This window comes from Medicago sativa, chromosome 5 (assembly GCF_051527215.1).
Source record: "Medicago sativa cultivar Bolivia chromosome 5, Bolivia_mono, whole genome shotgun sequence".
Lineage (NCBI taxonomy): Eukaryota > Viridiplantae > Streptophyta > Magnoliopsida > Fabales > Fabaceae > Medicago > Medicago sativa.
The window spans coordinates 11,792,614-11,811,773 of record NC_140753.1 but is presented as its reverse complement, the minus strand read 5'-3'; the positions used below and the strand labels follow the sequence as shown (position 1 = coordinate 11,811,773).

General features: G+C 34.0%; 2 protein-coding genes across 2 annotated transcripts; one reads left to right on the top strand and one right to left on the bottom strand.

The window, feature by feature from the left end:
- Window positions 1–47: 47 nt before the first annotated feature.
- D2HGDH (FAD-linked oxidases family protein) lies at window positions 48–6,111 on the bottom strand. Its single transcript, XM_085713449.1, has 14 exons — window positions 5,540–6,111; window positions 4,728–4,829; window positions 4,555–4,602; window positions 4,074–4,144; window positions 3,687–3,805; window positions 3,327–3,422; window positions 3,142–3,251; window positions 2,489–2,569; window positions 1,782–1,882; window positions 1,321–1,429; window positions 767–872; window positions 578–663; window positions 367–492; window positions 48–273 (listed from the first exon to the last, which is right to left on the bottom strand). Exons 1-14 carry the CDS (start codon window positions 5,978–5,980, stop codon window positions 184–186), a joined length of 1,686 nt encoding a protein of 561 aa, XP_085569575.1. The 5' UTR covers window positions 5,981–6,111; the 3' UTR covers window positions 48–183.
- A 4,280-nt stretch (window positions 6,112–10,391) lies between these two features.
- Window positions 10,392–18,062, top strand: LOC146920058 (Methylthiotransferase). The gene is made up of 3 exons (XM_085713448.1): window positions 10,392–10,692; window positions 11,811–12,868; window positions 17,131–18,062. Exons 1-3 carry the CDS (start codon window positions 10,433–10,435, stop codon window positions 17,631–17,633), a joined length of 1,821 nt encoding a protein of 606 aa, XP_085569574.1. The 5' UTR covers window positions 10,392–10,432; the 3' UTR covers window positions 17,634–18,062.
- The last annotated feature ends 1,098 nt before the right edge of the window (window positions 18,063–19,160 follow it).

Sequence of the window (19,160 nt, the reverse complement as noted above, 5' to 3'; positions counted from 1 at the left end):
TCTAATAGTTTTCAACTTCTTGTTTTAGTAAATATAAGCAAAAGGTCTTTGCCTGAAAATAGAAAGTCATTATAAAATGTTGAAACCAATTTAGTACAAAATTATTTATAAATTACAATAATGTATGATGCTAAATTATTGCCATCAATCACATGTCTGTTAAGGTATGTTTCCTGATCAAGATTATGAAGTGATAGAGTGAGGAAGAACTTTATATGGGTTGAGTATGTGGTTTGGATCCATCAAATTCTTGATTGAAGCCATCATTTGCACCTGTCAAATTTGATACAAGTTCAGACATTCAACTCACAAGTTTACATTCTCAAATGGAGAACTAACTGCAATTTGAGCCAATAATATACATACAGTTTCATGCGACTGGCTGTAGAAAATCTCGTTAGCTTTCATTAGGCCCACACCATGCTCCGCGCTAATACTTCCACGTTTCTTAGACGTCCATTCATATACAAAAGGCTCAATTTGTGATAAAATCTGCAAATTTTTAATGCTGTTAATCTTATATAAAATGAAAAATAATAATTTCATAACAAATGTTCTTTCAGTTTGTTTGAGCTACCTTTTCATCGTACTGAGGAACAGAAACGTTTAAATGCAAATTACCATCTCCAAGGTGACCATATCCAATTACATTAGCCGCATCACCTGCAATAATCAAACAAAAAGTCACAATAACAAAATTGTAATAATGTTGATGTTCTAATATGCACCAATGTGATATAACTAATAACATTCATAGGGTTTCTACCTAGTCTAGAGCGCATTTCTTCAACAAGATTGTATAGATTTTCAACAGGTATCGATACATCATACTTGTAAACAGCTCCTGCTTTCATCAATGCCTCTGAAATACCCTGAAATTATTCAATAAGAACTGATATAGCCAAAATCTGGATGGTATTTTTCAGAGAAAAACAATGAAGTTTTTTATATCAAACTTAAATTTTATTTACCAATGAAAAAACCATTCTTGAAATAAACAATTTTGACGGAAAAGGTTACTCTTTAAATTCCTTATGAAAATAAGTAAATGAATATAGCTTCTACAGCACAAGCACTTTAAGGGAGGGGACATCGATATACAAAATTCCAGACAAAAGGTCTATAACTGACCTTGATTGGTCAAGCATGTTGATTCTAAAAATGAAGTATAAATGACAAAAGTACAGACTAAAAGAATTGAAAAACCATGTCAGATAAATGAAACCACTAATGTCAACAGTTAGGCATGGCAGGGATGTATTATTGATTTTGAAGAGCATAAAATATTTGCCGGAAAAGAAGAGGATGAAAAATGACAACCTCACGTAGACGCCAAAAAGTTGATGCTTGGTTTATGTCTTGCGCAAGAACACCATCAGCTATCAATTCATTTTCCATGGAACCAAGTAGAAATGCTTCAAGCTTTTGTCTGGAGATATATCAAATATAAAGAACCTTAATTACATGATCACAGTTGACATTAAGGTCCATAGCATAGAACTTTTCATTTAGTTAAATTTGGGGTGTTCTAAGTTGAAATTATGGAGGGTAAGATATATAAAACAACCCTCCTATTATCTGTTATTACTGATCAAACCCGGCAAAACATTATTCTACCCAATCATAAAATCCATTGACATGGTAAATTACACTAACCTCTGCTAAGGATTTCCAAATTACAATTTAGATGGTGATATTTGATTAAGAAAATTCAGAACAGGGGAAGTATTTATTCTACTAAAATAAATAAATCAATCAGCATAAAATGGCAAGGACTTTACTTGTCCGAAGATTCATCACTGCCGGTTGTCTCAATCAAAACATAAAAGTTATGTTGTGAAGTAGCAAATGGATTCCGAGCACCTTCCAGGTGATTGGTAACCTGTTAGATATCCAATAATCAGATCAGCATGACTATGATCCGACCGGGGGGAAAAGAAAATATATTTAGAAAGTTGTGATCATTTTCTCAGTAGTAAGAGTTATAATTTTACAGGAGTAATTTGTTTCAATTCTAAAGATTCTTCTTTTATCAAATAATATAATTAATTTAATGTTAAGAGTGGAGTAAAACCGACATATGTTATTGTAATGATCAGATATAACTTGGTAATTCACATTACGTTTGTAAGGATTCTAAAGTGATGCACGCTTTTCAAACCCTTAAACAAAGAAAAACTCTCTGTAAAGCCCTTTTTGAAACCGTAGATCAAACTCAACTCCACAGACATGTTACTATGCCTATATCAAAGCATTGGCCAAAAATTCTTTATATGCTTTTGGTTTTTAGTATGCACGTTTTACCTTTTGTTGCTATCAAATATTTGGGATGTAGAAAATTGTAATGTGATTTTGTTGATTTAATTACATGCATATGTGGAAAAAAGAAGTTTTACTAGATGTTTATACATCAAGATTCAAGACAGTTTTATACGTAGCAATTAGCAGACACATGCTAACTTCACCACAAAGCATCAATAGAGATTACCAAATCCATTGACTGGCCATCTAAAAATTCAAATGCAGATAAAATCTCCCCAAGCTTCCTTTTTGCATCCTGTAGCAGTTTCTGATAAGCAGTACAGAAACAAAAGTAACATGATAAGATTTATGCCTGTATCATTCTAAGAAGAAAAAAAAGGGGCAACTATATTGGCATAAACTTTTCATGAAAATTGACTATAAACTGTATGAGACTACACTAAAGAAGAAAACGATGACCATACAAATTTTCAGATAACTTTTACTTTTATAACAGTGCAAAGCAAATGTGTCTACTGCTTAAACTGCTTAAAAAATATTGTGCGGTTTGTGTGTCCTTTTATATTCAGGTTCACGGTCCTTCATCTACATACTTTTCTATGTGTCTACACCTAGTAAGGTGATAAAAAACATTACAATGAATTTCGAAGACAACGGTCCATATTGACATTGAAGGAAAACATAAACTGCAAAGAAAGATGAAAACATATAGTGCTTCCCAATCCCTTGGCATAAAATTAGCAAAATCTTAACCAGCACTAAATTAAGGTGCCCCATAAAAGTGCAAAATCAGTCAGAACATCAACTATAATAAAACAACGATCAGTTTCAGAAATTCACAAAGCAAAATAAATTTCAAAATTAGAACACTTATCGTACCTGGCAGCAGCTATAATCTTTGCAAGCAAGAAGAGCAACATTAACTGAAGATAACTTTGGTGGGGTAAGTATTGAAACCTTGGTTACAATTCCCAAGGAACCTTCACTTCCTACATCGTTGTAAAGTTGAGTTACGATAACATTACCCATTAGTTTCCAGATTGTCATTATTGTTAACTACATACCTATAAATAGATGTTTCAAATCATAGCCAGTGTTATCTTTGCGCAATGTCTTAAGCATGTCAAGTACAGTGCCATTTGCTAGAACAGCTTCAACACCTGCCATATAATTAAAAGTTTTCTTCAGAATATATTTAGTAGAAACAGAAAAGAAGTGGATCAAAGATGTCACTAAGGTGATTACACCTTACAACTAGCTAAAGTCTAGAAAAGCCTATATCAATACAATTATCCAACTTTGGTATATTGATTTTGGAAGTTTAAATTCAGATTATATGGAGAGAGAAAAAAAACTGTCAAAAAGAAGAAGTAAAAACAAGTAACAGTCTACCTAAGTTTTACGGGATAAAAGTATTTTCTCACCAAGTACATTTCCATGAAGAGATCCATAACGAACAAGACGCAAACCACCGGCGTTAGTTGAAACATTTCCACCAATCTGGCAGCTCCCTTTCGCACCTAAGTCTAGTGGCATAATAAATCTGAATGAAAAGTTTACACAACTTAAATACACAAAGCATACATCAAGGTTTTGAGTATAACTCAAATGAGCAAAGTAAGGAGAACCAATCATCTATAGCTTTTAAGACTTAAGCATCATAAATTCTTCTTTGCAAAGTTTCTTAAAAAAAAATTCTTCTTTGCTAAGTAGGCAATCTAAGACCGCCCAAAAAAATCATCTAATTATGAAACTGTTATATGAAAATTACAAAAAAAAAAAAATGGTTTTAGAAAGTGAAAAAAGATTACCCTTCATTGTCCAGGAATGACATTATATTTTCCAATATGCACCCAGCTTCACATACCAATATTCCACTAACCTAAAAAGCCATTGGCGAATCTTTCAGAACTAATAAAAATCTTTCATTATCATGTTTCACATTGACTTCAATTCTATTAGAATTATGTAATTTACATAATTCCAACAAATTCCGTTCAAATGAATAATACAGAATTGATGCAAATTGGTATTACAAGGTAGCTTGTAGAATCAAATGTTTGCTCATACAACAACAACAAAATGTTGTGTTAAGGTGAGGTGTGTGAGTTGCATAGGGATACTCGTGAATTGTGGTCTGCATAGTATTGCTTGAGTTTACACAGAAATAACCTCTCAGCCATATGCTCTATTTCTTAGCACAATATAAGCTAATCCAAAATCCAAGAACATGCTTAAAAAGGAGGTTCATAAAGCATAAATTTTTTGCCTTTCAAGAAGTAAATGGTCTACCTTGTCAAAAGAAATTATATTATTCATTGAACTAAGACTAACAATCACCTGCAGCAATAGATAATATGAAAGCTGTTAGTGTACAATAGGATAGACCGAAAGAGTGTAACATGTTTCATTTAATGTAAATATTGAGTTTCTTGTGTTGCAAGAGAAAGAATTAAAGGGTATACTTCATCAAAGACAGGTACACTTCCACCTACAAGACCAGTGTTTCCACCTTGAGGAACAACAGCCAAGCATCTGGAGTTACAGTATTTAAGAATCTGGGAAACCTGCAAAATCGGAAAAATAAAACAAATAAAACACAGAAGAAAGCCGCTTTTCAAATACTTAGGCCATGTTTGAATAAACAACTTAATTAACCGTATAGCATAAACACTTATCATTTAAATGGTTGTGTATGAATTATTTCTATAACAAAAGGTTAAACAAAGTCAAACTGTTTTCATATAAACTATAAACTGTTTTCATAAGCTATGCTATCCTGGAGAGCTTATGAAAATAACCTGTAAACAACTTATGGACATATCATAAGCTGTTTCCATGATCTCTTCCAAACGGTCTCTCAAGTGCTTATGCTGGAAGATAAGTTCAAATAAGCCAATCCAAACAGGCCTTAAGCTCTGTTTGAATATATAGCATAATTAAGTGCTTATAGCATACATGATTATCATATATCAGTAAGTGCTTACATATAAGTAATTTTGGAGCGAATGATAAAATAAATCGAACTAGTAAGTTGTTTGCATAACCTCTCCTATAAAGCTTTTGAAAATAAACTGTAAACAGCTTATGGACGTGTCATAAACTATTTTCACAAGCTCTCTCAAACAGTCAGATAAGTGCTTATGCCAGTAAATAAACTCTGTCTGTCCAAACAGGTCCTTAATTGAATCACTGTTCTAAACGGTAATTGCTTATTTTATCAACATATTCAAAAGAAAAGAAAAGTAAACAAACAAAAGCAAGTAAATAAAAGAACCTGATCAGTGTTGCATGGTTGTAGAATGAGTTTGCTTGAACCTTTGTATTTATGCATCCAATCAATATTTGCAACACTAAGCTTATCTTCGTCCTGTATAACATTTTTCTTCCCCAAAATCTCCTCAAAGTATCTAACATCATCATCATTCAACTCTGAGAATCTGGGGCTTCTTTGAACAACACCACCCATTGAACCATAATAGCATTTTTGATGAATTCCGCAAGAAATTCCATGACCCAGTTGCTTATTTTTGACGAAATTTATTAGTGGGTTGAAAAAGTTGAAAGCTTGATTCTCCTTAGGAACAACATTGCGCTTTAATTGTTGGCAATTTTCATCAAAAAGTGTTTTTGAAGTGAATTGAGAAGATGGGTTGTGTTGGTGATGATGGAAACGTGTAAGGAAGCGAAGTGTGTTTCTGCTATTCCGATTCATCATCTTCTTCTTCTTCTTCTTCTTCTTCTTCTTCTTCCTTTGAGCTTGATTTTGCTACGAGTTTGGAAGCTTTATATCAGTTAATTGGTAGCAAAATAGAAAAAGGAAAATTGTTAGAAGAACGTGATTTGGATCAATACAAGTGATAATCGATTAATCACTATGAAGCACATGCACGCAAATGGATACGTCAAACATAGAACATTGCCAGAGCACGTATCTATTTTTTTTTAGGAGGAATGATATTTTGACATTCAATTTCCAACAACTTTTAGTGACAACATTTTTCCTCTCTTTTTATTGGACAATAACAATAGAGAGAGAAAAAGGAAGAGAGGGAATAAAAGTACAATGAGAGTATGAGAGAGAGGGTTGTCACAAAAGTTGTTAAAAAATGGATGTTCAAATATCATTTCTCTTTTTTTAGAGGTAATAATATTTTTCATCTTTACAAGTAAGGGAAATGTTAACTTGTGCCCTCAAGGCACAAGTTAATGATTTAAATATAGAAAAAATTTATTGAAATTTGTGCATTGCATTTAATATTTAACTTTTTAATCATTTAAATGCACAAAATTTTAGAGAAAGTTTCTTCTTTTAGGTTTCTTAACATGTGCCCTAAGGGCACAAGTTAACACTACCCTACAAGTAATCACAATTTATTTTATTTTTTTGACAATAAGTAATCACAATTCAAGTAAGTGATTAACGTATCAAAATTTTAAAATAGTCATTAATTGTATATCATGTTAATCAAAGTATGTTAAGTGAATATTGCATACAGTCAATAGAGATCACTTATATGTGACGAAAGAAGCACATCTATCACCTTCATTCATATATCTCTTAGTCAATTTTAAGATGTTTAACCCTTCGTTGATCATTTTCATCGACTAAGATACGTCAATTTACACTTTAATTTATTTTAATATAAATAAATACCATGTGGTGTTACAATATCCAAGTGCATAATATAATTGTATTGTGCTTTTCAGTTACTCTAAGACAATGATCCTTAAGATCCTCTCCTGTATAAGATCTCATTAAATCTATCATGTTTCAAATAAGCTCAAATCAACCACCCTTTGATTTTTAGGCATGATGAATGTTATAAACATTATCTTTCCAACACTCATTCTCTTACCAGATGAAATCAACACGAGTCACAAACTTTTTATAAACGAGCCTCACATTTTTTTCTAAGTCGTTCGAGCTTTTCTTGGGAATATATCGTCGGTTATTTCAGGGCCAAAGTGTCTGGTATTCGAACACTGGCTCAAGACATTTTCTCTATCCCTTCTTACCTTGAAAAAACAAGGGCACCTTGTGTGCTTGAACCGATAAGTATTTTCTGCTAATCTGGCCTTTGCGTCCTTGAGGACCATCAACAGATTGTACATGAATATTCACATGTTGTTTATTGACTACACCTTTGAGCCTAATCTTAGGCTTGGACTCACACTTCGTTGACGAAATATTCACATGTTGTTTATTGACTACACCTTTGAGCCTAATCTTAGGCTTGGACTCACACTTCGTTGACGAACCTTGTAGAGGAACCCTTAGGGTTTCAAGGTATTTGATTATCACCAATGTTTGCACTACTCAAATTGACATTTTTGCTTGCACTTTGTCCAACCCCGCTCGCGTAGGTACTTAATTATAAGGCAGAACAATCTCCTATTAATTTATGCTTACATTGAACAACTTTAGGATATTGGTATGTTTATAAGGTAAAAAAAATGAATTTAGTAAACTAAATCCAAGCTTTTATTTATTTATAATTTTAACAAGTTAAGCCCTAAACTTTTTGTCAAGCTTGATTAGCAAATGGGCAAACGATATGACCCGTTTATGTATTATGGTTTACTAAGTTAAACCTATAGGCGGTTGTTGGCTTGGGAGGAAGAGTTGGTAGAAGAGTGTAGGGCTTTATTACTTACAGTTTTCTTGCAGGAATCAATGACAGATGGATGGTTGTGGTTACCAAATCAGGATGGTGGTTACACCGTACGTGGAGTCTATGACATGCTGACATCACAAGAGCAGCCCCAGTTACATCAAAATATGGAGTTAATTTGGCATAAATAGGTTCCTATCAAAGTCTCTATCCTTGCTTGGCGACTTTTGAGGGATCGGTTACCTACAAAACATAATTTGGCAAACCGTGGCATTTTACCTTTGGAGGCGCGGTTGTGTGTATCTGGATGCGGGAACGTTGAAGATGTCAATCATTTGTTCTTGTCTTGTCCAATTTTTAGTGCATTGTGGCCATTGGTGCGGGCATGGTTCGGAGTGGTAGGGGTCGACTCTCAATCAATTTCAGATCATTTTTTGCAATTTATTAATTATGCTGGTTGTTCGAGAGGCCGACGTTCTTTTTTCCACTTGATTTGGCTGCTTTGTGTTTCGGTGTTGTGGAATGAACGGAATGACATGATCTTTAGAAATAGACAAAGCTCTTTGCCACAAATGCTAGATAAAGTTAAATCATCTTCTTTGTGGTGGTTAAAAGCTCGTAATGTTGTTTTTAGTTTTGGTACTCAGAATTGGTGGTCGAGCCCGCTTTCATGTTTGGGTATTGACTAATTTGGTTGAAATTTTGTTTGGACCTTGATATTTTCGTGATTGTTTTGGCACACCTTGTGCTGTAACAATTACGGTGTCCGTGTTAATATATCTCATTTTTGCTTGTTCAAAAAAAGTTAAACCTACCCATTTGACAACTCCAATCGACTATGATGTGGAATAAAATGGACCCTCTCATTTATTTTTATTTATTTTTTCGAAAAATCAACATAGTGTGTCACAATTAATATATACTTGAAGGTAATTTCGTAACAAGCTCATCAGATTGCTCAACTTCTCAAATAATCCGATTGTGAGTTACTTCCCAATAAATTTTGTGTGAATCAAAGTCACGATCGGATAAATATGAGGCTTTTTCACGTGTCTGCCCTACGTGTGAGTTTTTATTACCAATCTGCCCTACTTTAGAACTTAAATACCAATATACCCTAGTTGAGTTTTTGAAGCATGAGTATGCCAAATCATATGGCGCACTCGAAGGTGATGTGGCAACGAGTTTGCCAATTGAAATGGTGGGCTCGTGAAGGCTTTTTTTTTCTTTTTTTTTGTTGTGGTTTTGTAGAATTTTTTTTCAATTTTAATTATTAAAACCTAAAAACTTAAATTAAAAATATTTTGAAAATAGACTAATAAACTTCATAATAAAATATAACAACAATAATATTTATTACATTAAAAGATAGCACAATGTAAAATACCAATTACACAAAAATAACTAATTTTGTCTCTTAAGAGGACAATTTTTTCGTGGCTATGTGTTGCATGGTGAGCGTTATGCAGATGAAGTTAAACCAACGAGGGAGTATAGACTTTGGTTTAAATCGTATACAAAATATCTTTCCAGCAACATACATTTAAGGGACCCACGTTCACAACAACCTGAATCACCAGATGATACACCAAAAAATTTTGAAGTCCTAAATATGTCCGCCACAAACCAAACCCCGCAAACCTTCTATGCAAACCGAACGCCCCAAGAGCATTTTGACCTTCGGTTTACACAACAAACCCAACCACATAATAACTTCACACTGACGCATAATTTTAATTTTTCCAGTCCATCATTAAACGCTACATGGACGATTTTCTACGTGAAGTATGGCGTCAAAACAGTATTGAAGTTGAAAGAGGATTTTTTGCAGTCATTTAATGGAATGCTTCAAGGAGGCAGTTCTTCTATGCAATCATTTATCGACAACATACAACCGGAAGAACCACGATATCCTGTTCGTGACATTAGACGTAGGGGATGTGGCACTGACGGACATTTGTATTTTTTTATTTGTCATAATAATTTTTAAATTTTATATTTTTATGCATTTTATGTTATGTTTTAATGTTAATTAATAGAATATTATTGTTGTAATATTTTACTAAGCATTTTATTAGACTTTTTTTTCCATATTTTTAATTTATGTTTTTATGTTAATTAAAATTGATAAAATAAATAAATAATATAAAACAGCCAAAACAAAAAGAAAAAACGAAAAATAAAAATAAAAAAATGTTTCACGAGTCCGCCATTTGATATGGCATACTCATGGCCACAAGTCTGCCAAATGAAATGGCATACTCATACTACTTGATCATAACTAGGGCATTTTGGTGTTTTTTTTCTTTTCACGTGGGGCATATTGGTATTAAAATTTCACAAATGGGGCAGACAGGAAAATAAAAGCCTAAATCTGAAGGACTTTTGAGCAATCCAATGACTTGGAGGGTAATCACCATATTTGAGTTCTTTAGCCACGACCCCTAGACTAGATGCACCGCACGTGCCCTATCCAGCCCGATAACAGTAACAACATCATCATCATGTGAATTTGTGTTTCAATTCATTCATTCATTCATTCAAAGTTTAAGGATATGGCTTCAGCTTTGTCCTCTATCATCAACCAACCTCACACTGCTCAACGCCTTAAACTTCATTCTCCATCTTGTCTCAGATTCTTCAAACACAATAAACACTATGCTTTTTTCCCTCCTCACAAACCATCCTCATCTTCACGCCCTCTCATCAACGTTTCCAGAACCTTCTCATCGCTTTCCAACAAACCTGAAAACCCTTCCCTTCGCCACTTCATCGCTCAAGCTTCTCTCACCGCTTCCCAATTTCAACAGCCCCAGTAAGTTTTTATCTCAAAAATCTCTTCTTTTAATCTATCATTGTTCATTGCTTAAGATACTCTAATAACCCACTTCATAAAAATTCTATCTTTATTGTTCTCTTACCAATTCTTGCATGTTTCATTAATGCAAAGTTGCAAATTTTACTTGGTTTGATTACTAATGAAAATTTGAAGTATTTTCACTCATTAGTCATTATTTAGGGTCTGTTTCAATTGACTTATTTGAGCTTATCTAGTGACTGAACACTTGTGACACTGTTTAGGCTTTACTTGACATACAATAGTGGATAGCTAATAAGCTAGCTTATAGTGGATGAGCATATAGCGAATATCTTATAAGCTAGCTTAAAGTGGATAAGCTAGTTGATTGAATTTGCAGTGTTTGGTATAATTAGCGGTTGGACTAACCTATAAATATGAAATGACATGACAAAAATACGTTTAATTTAATTAATGTTTAATTTTTTGTAAGTAAAATGCCAGTGGTAAAATTGAGAGGAAAAATGATAAGCTTAAGCTAATTCAATTAGCCTATCAAAATAAGCTATAAGCTCATGAAAAAAAGGTTATCAAACGAGTCTTTTTTTTATCATTTGAGCTTATAAGCCATAAAGAAGACCCGTAGATGCCGTCGTAAGAAGAGTAGATCAAATGGAGGAGAGTCAAGTTAGAAGAGGTAGAGGAAGACCTAGGAAAACCATTAGAAGGGATTTAGAGGTCAATGAGTTGGATACAAATTTGGTTTATGATAGAACACTGGCGTCATTTGATCCATGTAGCCGACCCCACTTAGTGGGATAAGGCTTGGTTGTTGTTGTTGTTGGAGCTTATAAGCCATAAGCTCACAGAATGACATTGTTAGACAGAGCCTTAGTAGAGCTTACGAAAACAACTTATGATATGTCCATAAGTTATTTTTATATGCCAAGCTCCTCAAGATAGCTTATGACAAACCTTATATTTACATTAAAAAAAGTTTGAATTTATTTATCTTTTATTGTAGAAATGGTTTATACATAAGCACTTATATAATATAAGCTTATATGATAAGAGCTTATGTTGTATATTTAGTTGTTTATTTGATAAGAGTCTCATTCATTTATTTTTGTTTGTAGCCTTGTGGCGGATACTGAAGCTCCTTCAACTGGTCGAATATATCATGAGACCTATGGATGTCAAATGAACGTTAATGATATGGAGATTGTCCTGTCTATAATGAAAAATGCAGGCTATAATGAAATTGTGACTGTTCCTGAGAATGCAGAGATAATATTCATCAACACTTGTGCCATAAGAGATAATGCAGAAATGAAAGTGTGGCAGAGGCTTAATTACTTTTGGTTTCTTAAAAGGAATTGGAAGGCTAATGTCGCTACTGGAAGGTCACAATCCCTACGTCCTCCGAAAGTAGTTGTTTTGGGATGTATGGCTGAGAGGTTAAAGGAAAAGATACTCGATTCAGACAAAATGGTTGATGTTGTATGTGGGCCTGATGCTTATAGGGATTTGCCACGATTACTGGAAGAGGTTGAGTATGGTCAGAAAGGAATTAACACTCTTCTTTCGCTTGAGGAGACTTATGCTGATATTAATCCAGTTCGGATCTCCCAGAATTCAATTAGTGCTTTTGTTTCGGTGATGAGGGGATGCAACAATATGTGTTCGTTTTGTATTGTACCTTTCACTAGAGGCAGAGAGCGATCGCGACCTGTGGATTCAATAGTGAGAGAGGTGGGAGAGCTTTGGAAAGAGGGTGTGAAAGAAGTAACCCTTCTTGGCCAGAATGTGAACAGCTACAATGATGCATCTGTGGTTGGAAAAGAGGCTGAAGCAGGGTCCAACTGGAAACTTAGTGAAGGATTTTCCAGCATATCAAAGGTCAGAACCACAGGCTTAAGGTTTTCTGATCTGTTGGATCGACTCTCATTAGAATTTCCCGAGATGCGTTTCAGATTCACGTCTCCACACCCTAAAGATTATCCAGATGAACTGCTTTATATTATGCGGGAAAGACATAATATATGCAAATTGATACATTTACCTGCACAATCAGGAAGTAGCAAAATGCTTGAGAGAATGAGGCGAGGATATACTCGAGAGGCTTACTTGAGTCTTGTGCAAAAAATTCGAAGTATTATTCCAGATGTGGCCCTAAGCAGTGATTTCATTTGTGGTATGTTTTTTAAGTATCTTTCTCCTTGTTTTTCTTTTATTTTCTTCACTATTGATTAATTTGACTTTCTGCAATCGGAGCACCTTATTTTCAATTGATAAGCGATGAAGTTAAACATTTACTCGGTGTTTGGTTGGGGGGTAGGGAGGGAGAATGAGGATGCAAAAATCTCTTCCCACCACTCCTCTCCAGTCTCCACTATGGCGGGAATTTGAAGAGAGAAAATGACATACAAATTGTAGACTATGTTGACCAAACTGTCCTTAAAATTGTTTTTTTAATAGAAAATATATAAAATGTTCTTATACTTGTTATTCTAACAACTATATTACTAAAGCTGCTTCACCTCTCCGACATTATTTCTTTGTCATGCAAATCTCAAATCTAGAACTTCTGGTTAATTCAAGTCATATCATTAATGGTTTTGTAGCTCCCTTTTACTCCACCTTCTATAAGGGATATTGGATTATTATTTTTCTTTCTCCCTTCTCCTTATAAACCAATTGAGAGTAAAGATTATTTCCCTCCTCCACCCCTCCCATCTTCTTCAGCAGAACTAAACAAATGGATTCCTTTTCCCTCTTGACACAGAGATGAGAATGTTATATGTTGGAAATAAAACCTTATTAATGTTTCACTTTCTTAGAGCTATTTAATAGTCCACTCCCCAAGTAGTTTAGATTCATTGTATAGCAAGTAGAACATGTTCAATGTATCTTAGGAAGTAGTACTTGCATCCTTGTAAATTTGTTATTTACTATCATTGTAATTTCCATGTATATAAATTAAGCAAGCGTATTGTTGGGTGCTAAGCAACTCAAGCACAATCAGAACAATGGTCTTCTTGCTTGGCATCAGAGCTCCTAATCTAGAACGATCTGCTTTGACAAACAGTTGTATTAAATCACCTGGCTGGCACCTTGTGCTGTCAGACTTTGTTTGAACTTAATTGGGGGTATTTAGATTCATCTTTCCATAACCTTGAAAAATGTCCTTCAAGTTCCAAAACACGTTACCTACCTTGTTTTTATACAAAAGCTTACAAAGGATTTACCATGCACCATGATTTTTTAGTGATTATTGTGAATTTCGAGACAAAGATTGGAGGGGCAGGAGGTTTAGAGTTTAGAAAGTTGGACATTTTAGTTAGAGAAGGGAATGACCTTTATTATTGTGTGGAACCAAAGTTGTCAACCACACTGAAATTCTCACTAATTTGCGTCAGACAATGTGTACTCTCTTGTATATTAAAAACTATGTTTTTCCAGTCTCAATTAGGAAATCATTCTTTTGGAGGCACCACAGTTATGCTTCTTTCTATTATTATTTCTGGGTTTAATATTGAAAGTTTTCATTCTGATGTATGTGACATTGCAAAAGACATTAAGTGATAAAAGATGCATATTTCTTTTTTATGTTGTTCATACCATACTAATGTTTGGGGTCCATCTTCGATTCTGAATGTCTCTGGGGCTCAGTGGCTTGTATAACCCTTTTAGATGGCTGTATTCGGGTTACTTAGATTTTTCTACTTCAGCGTAAATCTGAAGTGGGCACCTCTTCTCAAACTGTTGGAGATGACATTGACCTCCAATTGTCATCAGAAAAGAAACCAGAAAGTGTATCATTCAGCAACTATACCCCTCTCAAACTACCTCAGTTGAAAATTTCTCATGAAGACATCAACCCACAAAATTTTCTTGTAACCTATACCTAAACTTCGTTCCCAGTAATGTTTTTGAGGTAGTATCTTAGGTAGAAACAGGTCATGGGTATAGAGTTGGAGGCATTGGAGAAGAATAAAACATGGGGGATAATTACTTTACCTGAAGGAAAAAAATATGTTGGTTGCAAATGGGTGTAGATGATAAAGTATAAAGCTGACGGGTCGTTTGAGCGGTACAAAGTAAGCCAAAGGTTTCACACAACCTATGGCATCGATTATTTAGAGACGTCCCAGTTGCATTAAAATGAATGCAATTTGAGTATCATTATCTCTTGCTGCCAATTATGGTTGGTTTTAATTTGGTGTGAAGAACAAGTTTCTACATGGGGAACTAGAGGAGGGAATTAACATGCTGCCAAGATATTGTTAAAGTGTTGTTGCCAATACTGTTTGTAGATTAAAAAGGGCATTAGATAGGCTGAAACAATCACCAAGAGCATGGTTTGGAAGGTTCACTAAGGTTATGACAACCTTAGGATACAAATAAAGTCAAGGATATCATACATTGTTCTTAAAACACTCAACTTCAGGAGGAATGACGACATTATTAGTGTAGTGGATGGTATTATTTTGACTCGAAATGATTGGAAGGAGCAACAACTCTTGAGTCAATGTCTAGCAAATGAAGTTGAGATAAAAACACTTTGGAGGCTAAAGTATTTTCTGAGAATTGAAGTGGATCACCCCAAGAGAGGTATTTTCATATCTCAACAAAATAAATCACAAATTTGCTCAAGGAAACAAGTAAGGCAGCTTGTAAACCCATAAGTTCACACTTAGGGCCATAGGTTTGAGCCTTAAAACGGGTAATGTAGATGAAGGTTCAGCAGTGGATAAGGAGATGTATCAACGGTTGGTTGTAAGTTTGGTTAGGGTGCGTTTGTTTTGGATTTAAAATAAATGATTTTGTTTTAAAAAAAAAGTTGAGATTTTTAATTTTTTTTTTTTTAAATCTGAATGTCTTACACTAAAGTTCCTTGGTTTTAGAAAAAAATAGATTTTGGAAAAGCTACTATGAACGATTTTTCATTTTAAGGTTAAAAATGATTTTTTTTAACAGAATGATTTTCTAAAATCTTAAATAAGCACTTTGATAAAAGTGATTTTTTGTTTTGAAAAAAATCCCAAACAAACGCATCCTTAGTCAATTTGTGCACAGTCCTAGAGAAGTTCATTTATTGGTATTCTCACATAATTTTGCAATACCTAATGTTGACTATAGTTCCCTCTAGTGCTGAAGTTGAGTTCCGAGCCATGACACAAGGTATACATCATACATGAACTACTTTGGCTCAAAATTATTTTTGAAGATTAAATGAGATAAATCTATGAAGTTCTATTGTGATAGCAGGCCAGCAATCACCATTTTCTCATAATCATGTTTAACATGATCCAAAAAAACACATTGAAGTGGACAGATGTTATACCGAAGGAAAACTCGACTCACGGTTTTATTTGTACTCTGTACATGGTTTTACAAGGATAACTTTTGGACATTCTCACCAAAGGATCGAGCAGTTGAGTTTTTGAAAGAATAGTACTCATTGTCCAAGCTCGGAGTGGGGAATACACTTGAGGAGGAGTGTGGGAAATAAGACCTCATTTATGTTCCATTTTCCTAGACCTATTTAAATTTTCACTCCCCTAGTAGTTTAGATCCATTGTATTTGAATAGCAAGTAGAACGAGCTCAATATTCTCAGGAAGTAGTGTTAGCTTAGTTTCTCTCCCTTGTAAATTGCATCAGTCATTTATTATCATTGTAATTTTGTGTGAGATGCCAATAAATGGAACATCATAAGACATGATAAGATAAGAAATATAATCAGTAGTGAGTGAATTAGAGTAGTCCCTATGGTAAAGAAGATAGTAGATACTTGTTGTAGATGGTTTGAAGTTTGAACGTGTATGCAGAATACTTGTGGAAGCACCGGTAAAATGAGTAGGCTAGACGAGGGATAGTCCAATTGGTAGACGGAGACCAAAGAAATAGGCCAAACTATTGAGAGAAGTTTTGAGGTAAATGGTCTATTTTTGGGCCTAATGCATGTCAGGACTCTAGACTTTATGGTATTGACCTGTCCATGTGTCCAACTCTACCTAGTAGTGAAAATCTTGGTTGTTTAACATTTCCAAGGACCATCTGCTTACATCTTCTACATGTGTAAATTTTGCACTCCTGAATTTATTAAGATCTTTTTCAATAATTTTCCCCAACAAAATCATAGAGTTTCTTTTGTGGTTGAAAGAGGTCTGGGAAAGGGTTGGAAATTCTTCATTAGTGATTCTCAACATCAAGTTTTTTTTTTTTTTTTTTTTGTGTGTGTGTGTATTATTGAGTAGCATACTGATATTGATATGTCAATGACGTATGATCCAGCATGCTTATTTTGTAAGTACTGAAGTATATCAGCTCATTGATAATTTAGCTATATCTTCTACCTTATTGTTTTATTTCACAGACGAGTATTTTACTGTATAAGCAGTTAGCCTCTGATTGCAGTCTTATAATTTTTTGCAAATTGCAATTCTAACAGGTTTTTGTGGAGAAACGGAGGAGGATCATTCTGACACATTGACTCTAGTAAAAGAAGTCGGTTATGATATGGCATACATGTTTGCTTATAGCATGAGGGAGAAAACACATGCCCACAGAAACTATGTCGATGATGTTCCTGAGGAAACTAAGCAGAGGAGGCTAACTGAACTTATTGAGACTTTCCGTGAGAGCACAGGAAAGTGTTACGACGAACAGGTTGGAACTACACAGCTTGTATTAGTTGAAGGACCCAATAAAAGAGCTCCAGATACTGAACTAATTGGCAAGAGTGACAAGGGCCATCGGGTAATATTTGTCAATCTGCCAATCTCAGACAGGGAAGATGTTAATACAAAGCGAAATCCTGTGGTTGGCGATTATGTTGAAGTTCAGATAACAAGATCTACAAGGGCATCACTCTTCGGCGAAGCACTTGCTATTACTAAATTGAGTTCATTTTACAATAATCTGGAGAGAGAAGCTGTTGCATGCAGCGTGTAAAAGTACAACCTTGCTGCATAAACAGTTTGTCGTCGCAATTTCTTGATATAGTCATCGTAATTTACCTCTTGCGGCATTGACTAAACCACATTTTATGGGAAAAACACTGCAACTATGTAATGAAGTGAGATTATAAAGTTTTCCGCGAAAATGGTTCGAGTCTGCATCAAACTATACAACGTAGCACTGAGAACCTTATTGACAACCTGCAATGCAACATCAAAACCAAATAGCCTAGGGGAGGATTGCTGTGATTTTTGTCTTTAAATATGTTGATATAAGTGGGCTTTGATGAAGCACACGGAAGATTTAATGTGGCCTTTGAACCGTTTGATTAATTTATTTCTTTAAATAGTACACCATGGTTCTTAGGAGTCTGATGTTATCACTCAATAAACTATCATATCAAGTAGTTTTCCTAGTTATCTATCTGGCCACTTGTTCCTATGTTATGTCTCAAAGCTGCATGATGGAAAAAGATTAGAAAACATTTGGATAATCTTATTTGAGGTTATCTTGTGCAGAACATTATGTAAGTGTTTAAAAAATCTTACAAAAATAATTTTCTGATATGATTATAAACAGCTTTCAGCTTATTTTCACAAACTCCTCAAGATAACTTCATTTTATTAGTTGTTTTTAGTTTATGCTCTGTTTGTTTATCTCTATTCGTTCATCAATTGTAGAAACAATTTACACATAAACTCTTGTATGCTGCTTCTACCCCAATTCTTGTCATGGATTGTATGCTATTTTTATAAGGGTTAAATATGTTTTTGGTCCCTATAAAATTGGGAACTTTTAAGTTTAGTCCTTACTTAATTTTAATAGGTTTTTTAGTCCTTACAAAAAAAAATTACTTCTAATTTTAGTCCCTGTTACAACAAAGTTTGTTTAATTATCCTTAAACTCTTAAATTTTTGAATGATTTTTTTAAGAACAAGTTTAGAACACTATGAAAGGTTCATTTACCAAAACTTAGATTTTTTAACCTGAAACGAATTAAATATGAATTTTTAAAACGACAAAAGTTAAAGATAAAATTAACAAAATCTGAACGTAGAAATCAAATTTTGCGACAATTTTTTGCAGAGGAACTTTTAGTAATGTTCTTAACTCGTCTGCAAAAAATTGTTTAAAAATCTCAAGAGTTTAAGCATAAATTAAACAAATTTGAATTGATGAGTGACTAATACTGAGTGCATAATTTTTTTTAAGGACTAAAAAAACTATTAAAATTAAGTAAGGACTAAACTTAAAATGTCCCAATTTCATAGGGACCAAACACATATTTAACCTTTTTATAAGCTGTATTATCTTATGCAGTGTTTGCTCCAATTTTTTTCCCGAATTGTAGACCTAATTTATATAAATCTTACTCCATCCGTTTCAAAATGAGTGTCGCTTTAGCCAAAAAAATTGTTTCAAAATGAATGTCCCTTTCAGTTTCCAATGCAATAATAACTTTTTCTTTTCAATTATACCCTCCAATTAATACTTTGCACGCTACTTCTAAAGCATTACTTT

Bases quoted from the DNA above. Each gene is read 5' to 3' on its own strand.
- D2HGDH (XM_085713449.1), bottom strand. From the start codon at position 5,980: ATGATGAATCGGAATAGCAGAAACACACTTCGCTTCCTTACACGTTTC. The intron at 3,423-3,686 runs GTGAGAAAATAC...ATTATATGGCAG, and splicing joins TCTTCATGGAAATGTACTTG to GTGTTGAAGCTGTTCTAGCA. The intron at 664-766 runs GTAGAAACCCTA...TGATTATTGCAG, and splicing joins AGAAATGCGCTCTAGACTAG to GTGATGCGGCTAATGTAATT.
- LOC146920058 (XM_085713448.1), top strand. From the start codon at position 10,433: ATGGCTTCAGCTTTGTCCTCTATCATCAACCAACCTCACACTGCTCAA. The intron at 10,693-11,810 runs GTAAGTTTTTAT...TTTTGTTTGTAG, and splicing joins TCCCAATTTCAACAGCCCCA to CCTTGTGGCGGATACTGAAG. The intron at 12,869-17,130 runs GTATGTTTTTTA...CAATTCTAACAG, and splicing joins AAGCAGTGATTTCATTTGTG to GTTTTTGTGGAGAAACGGAG.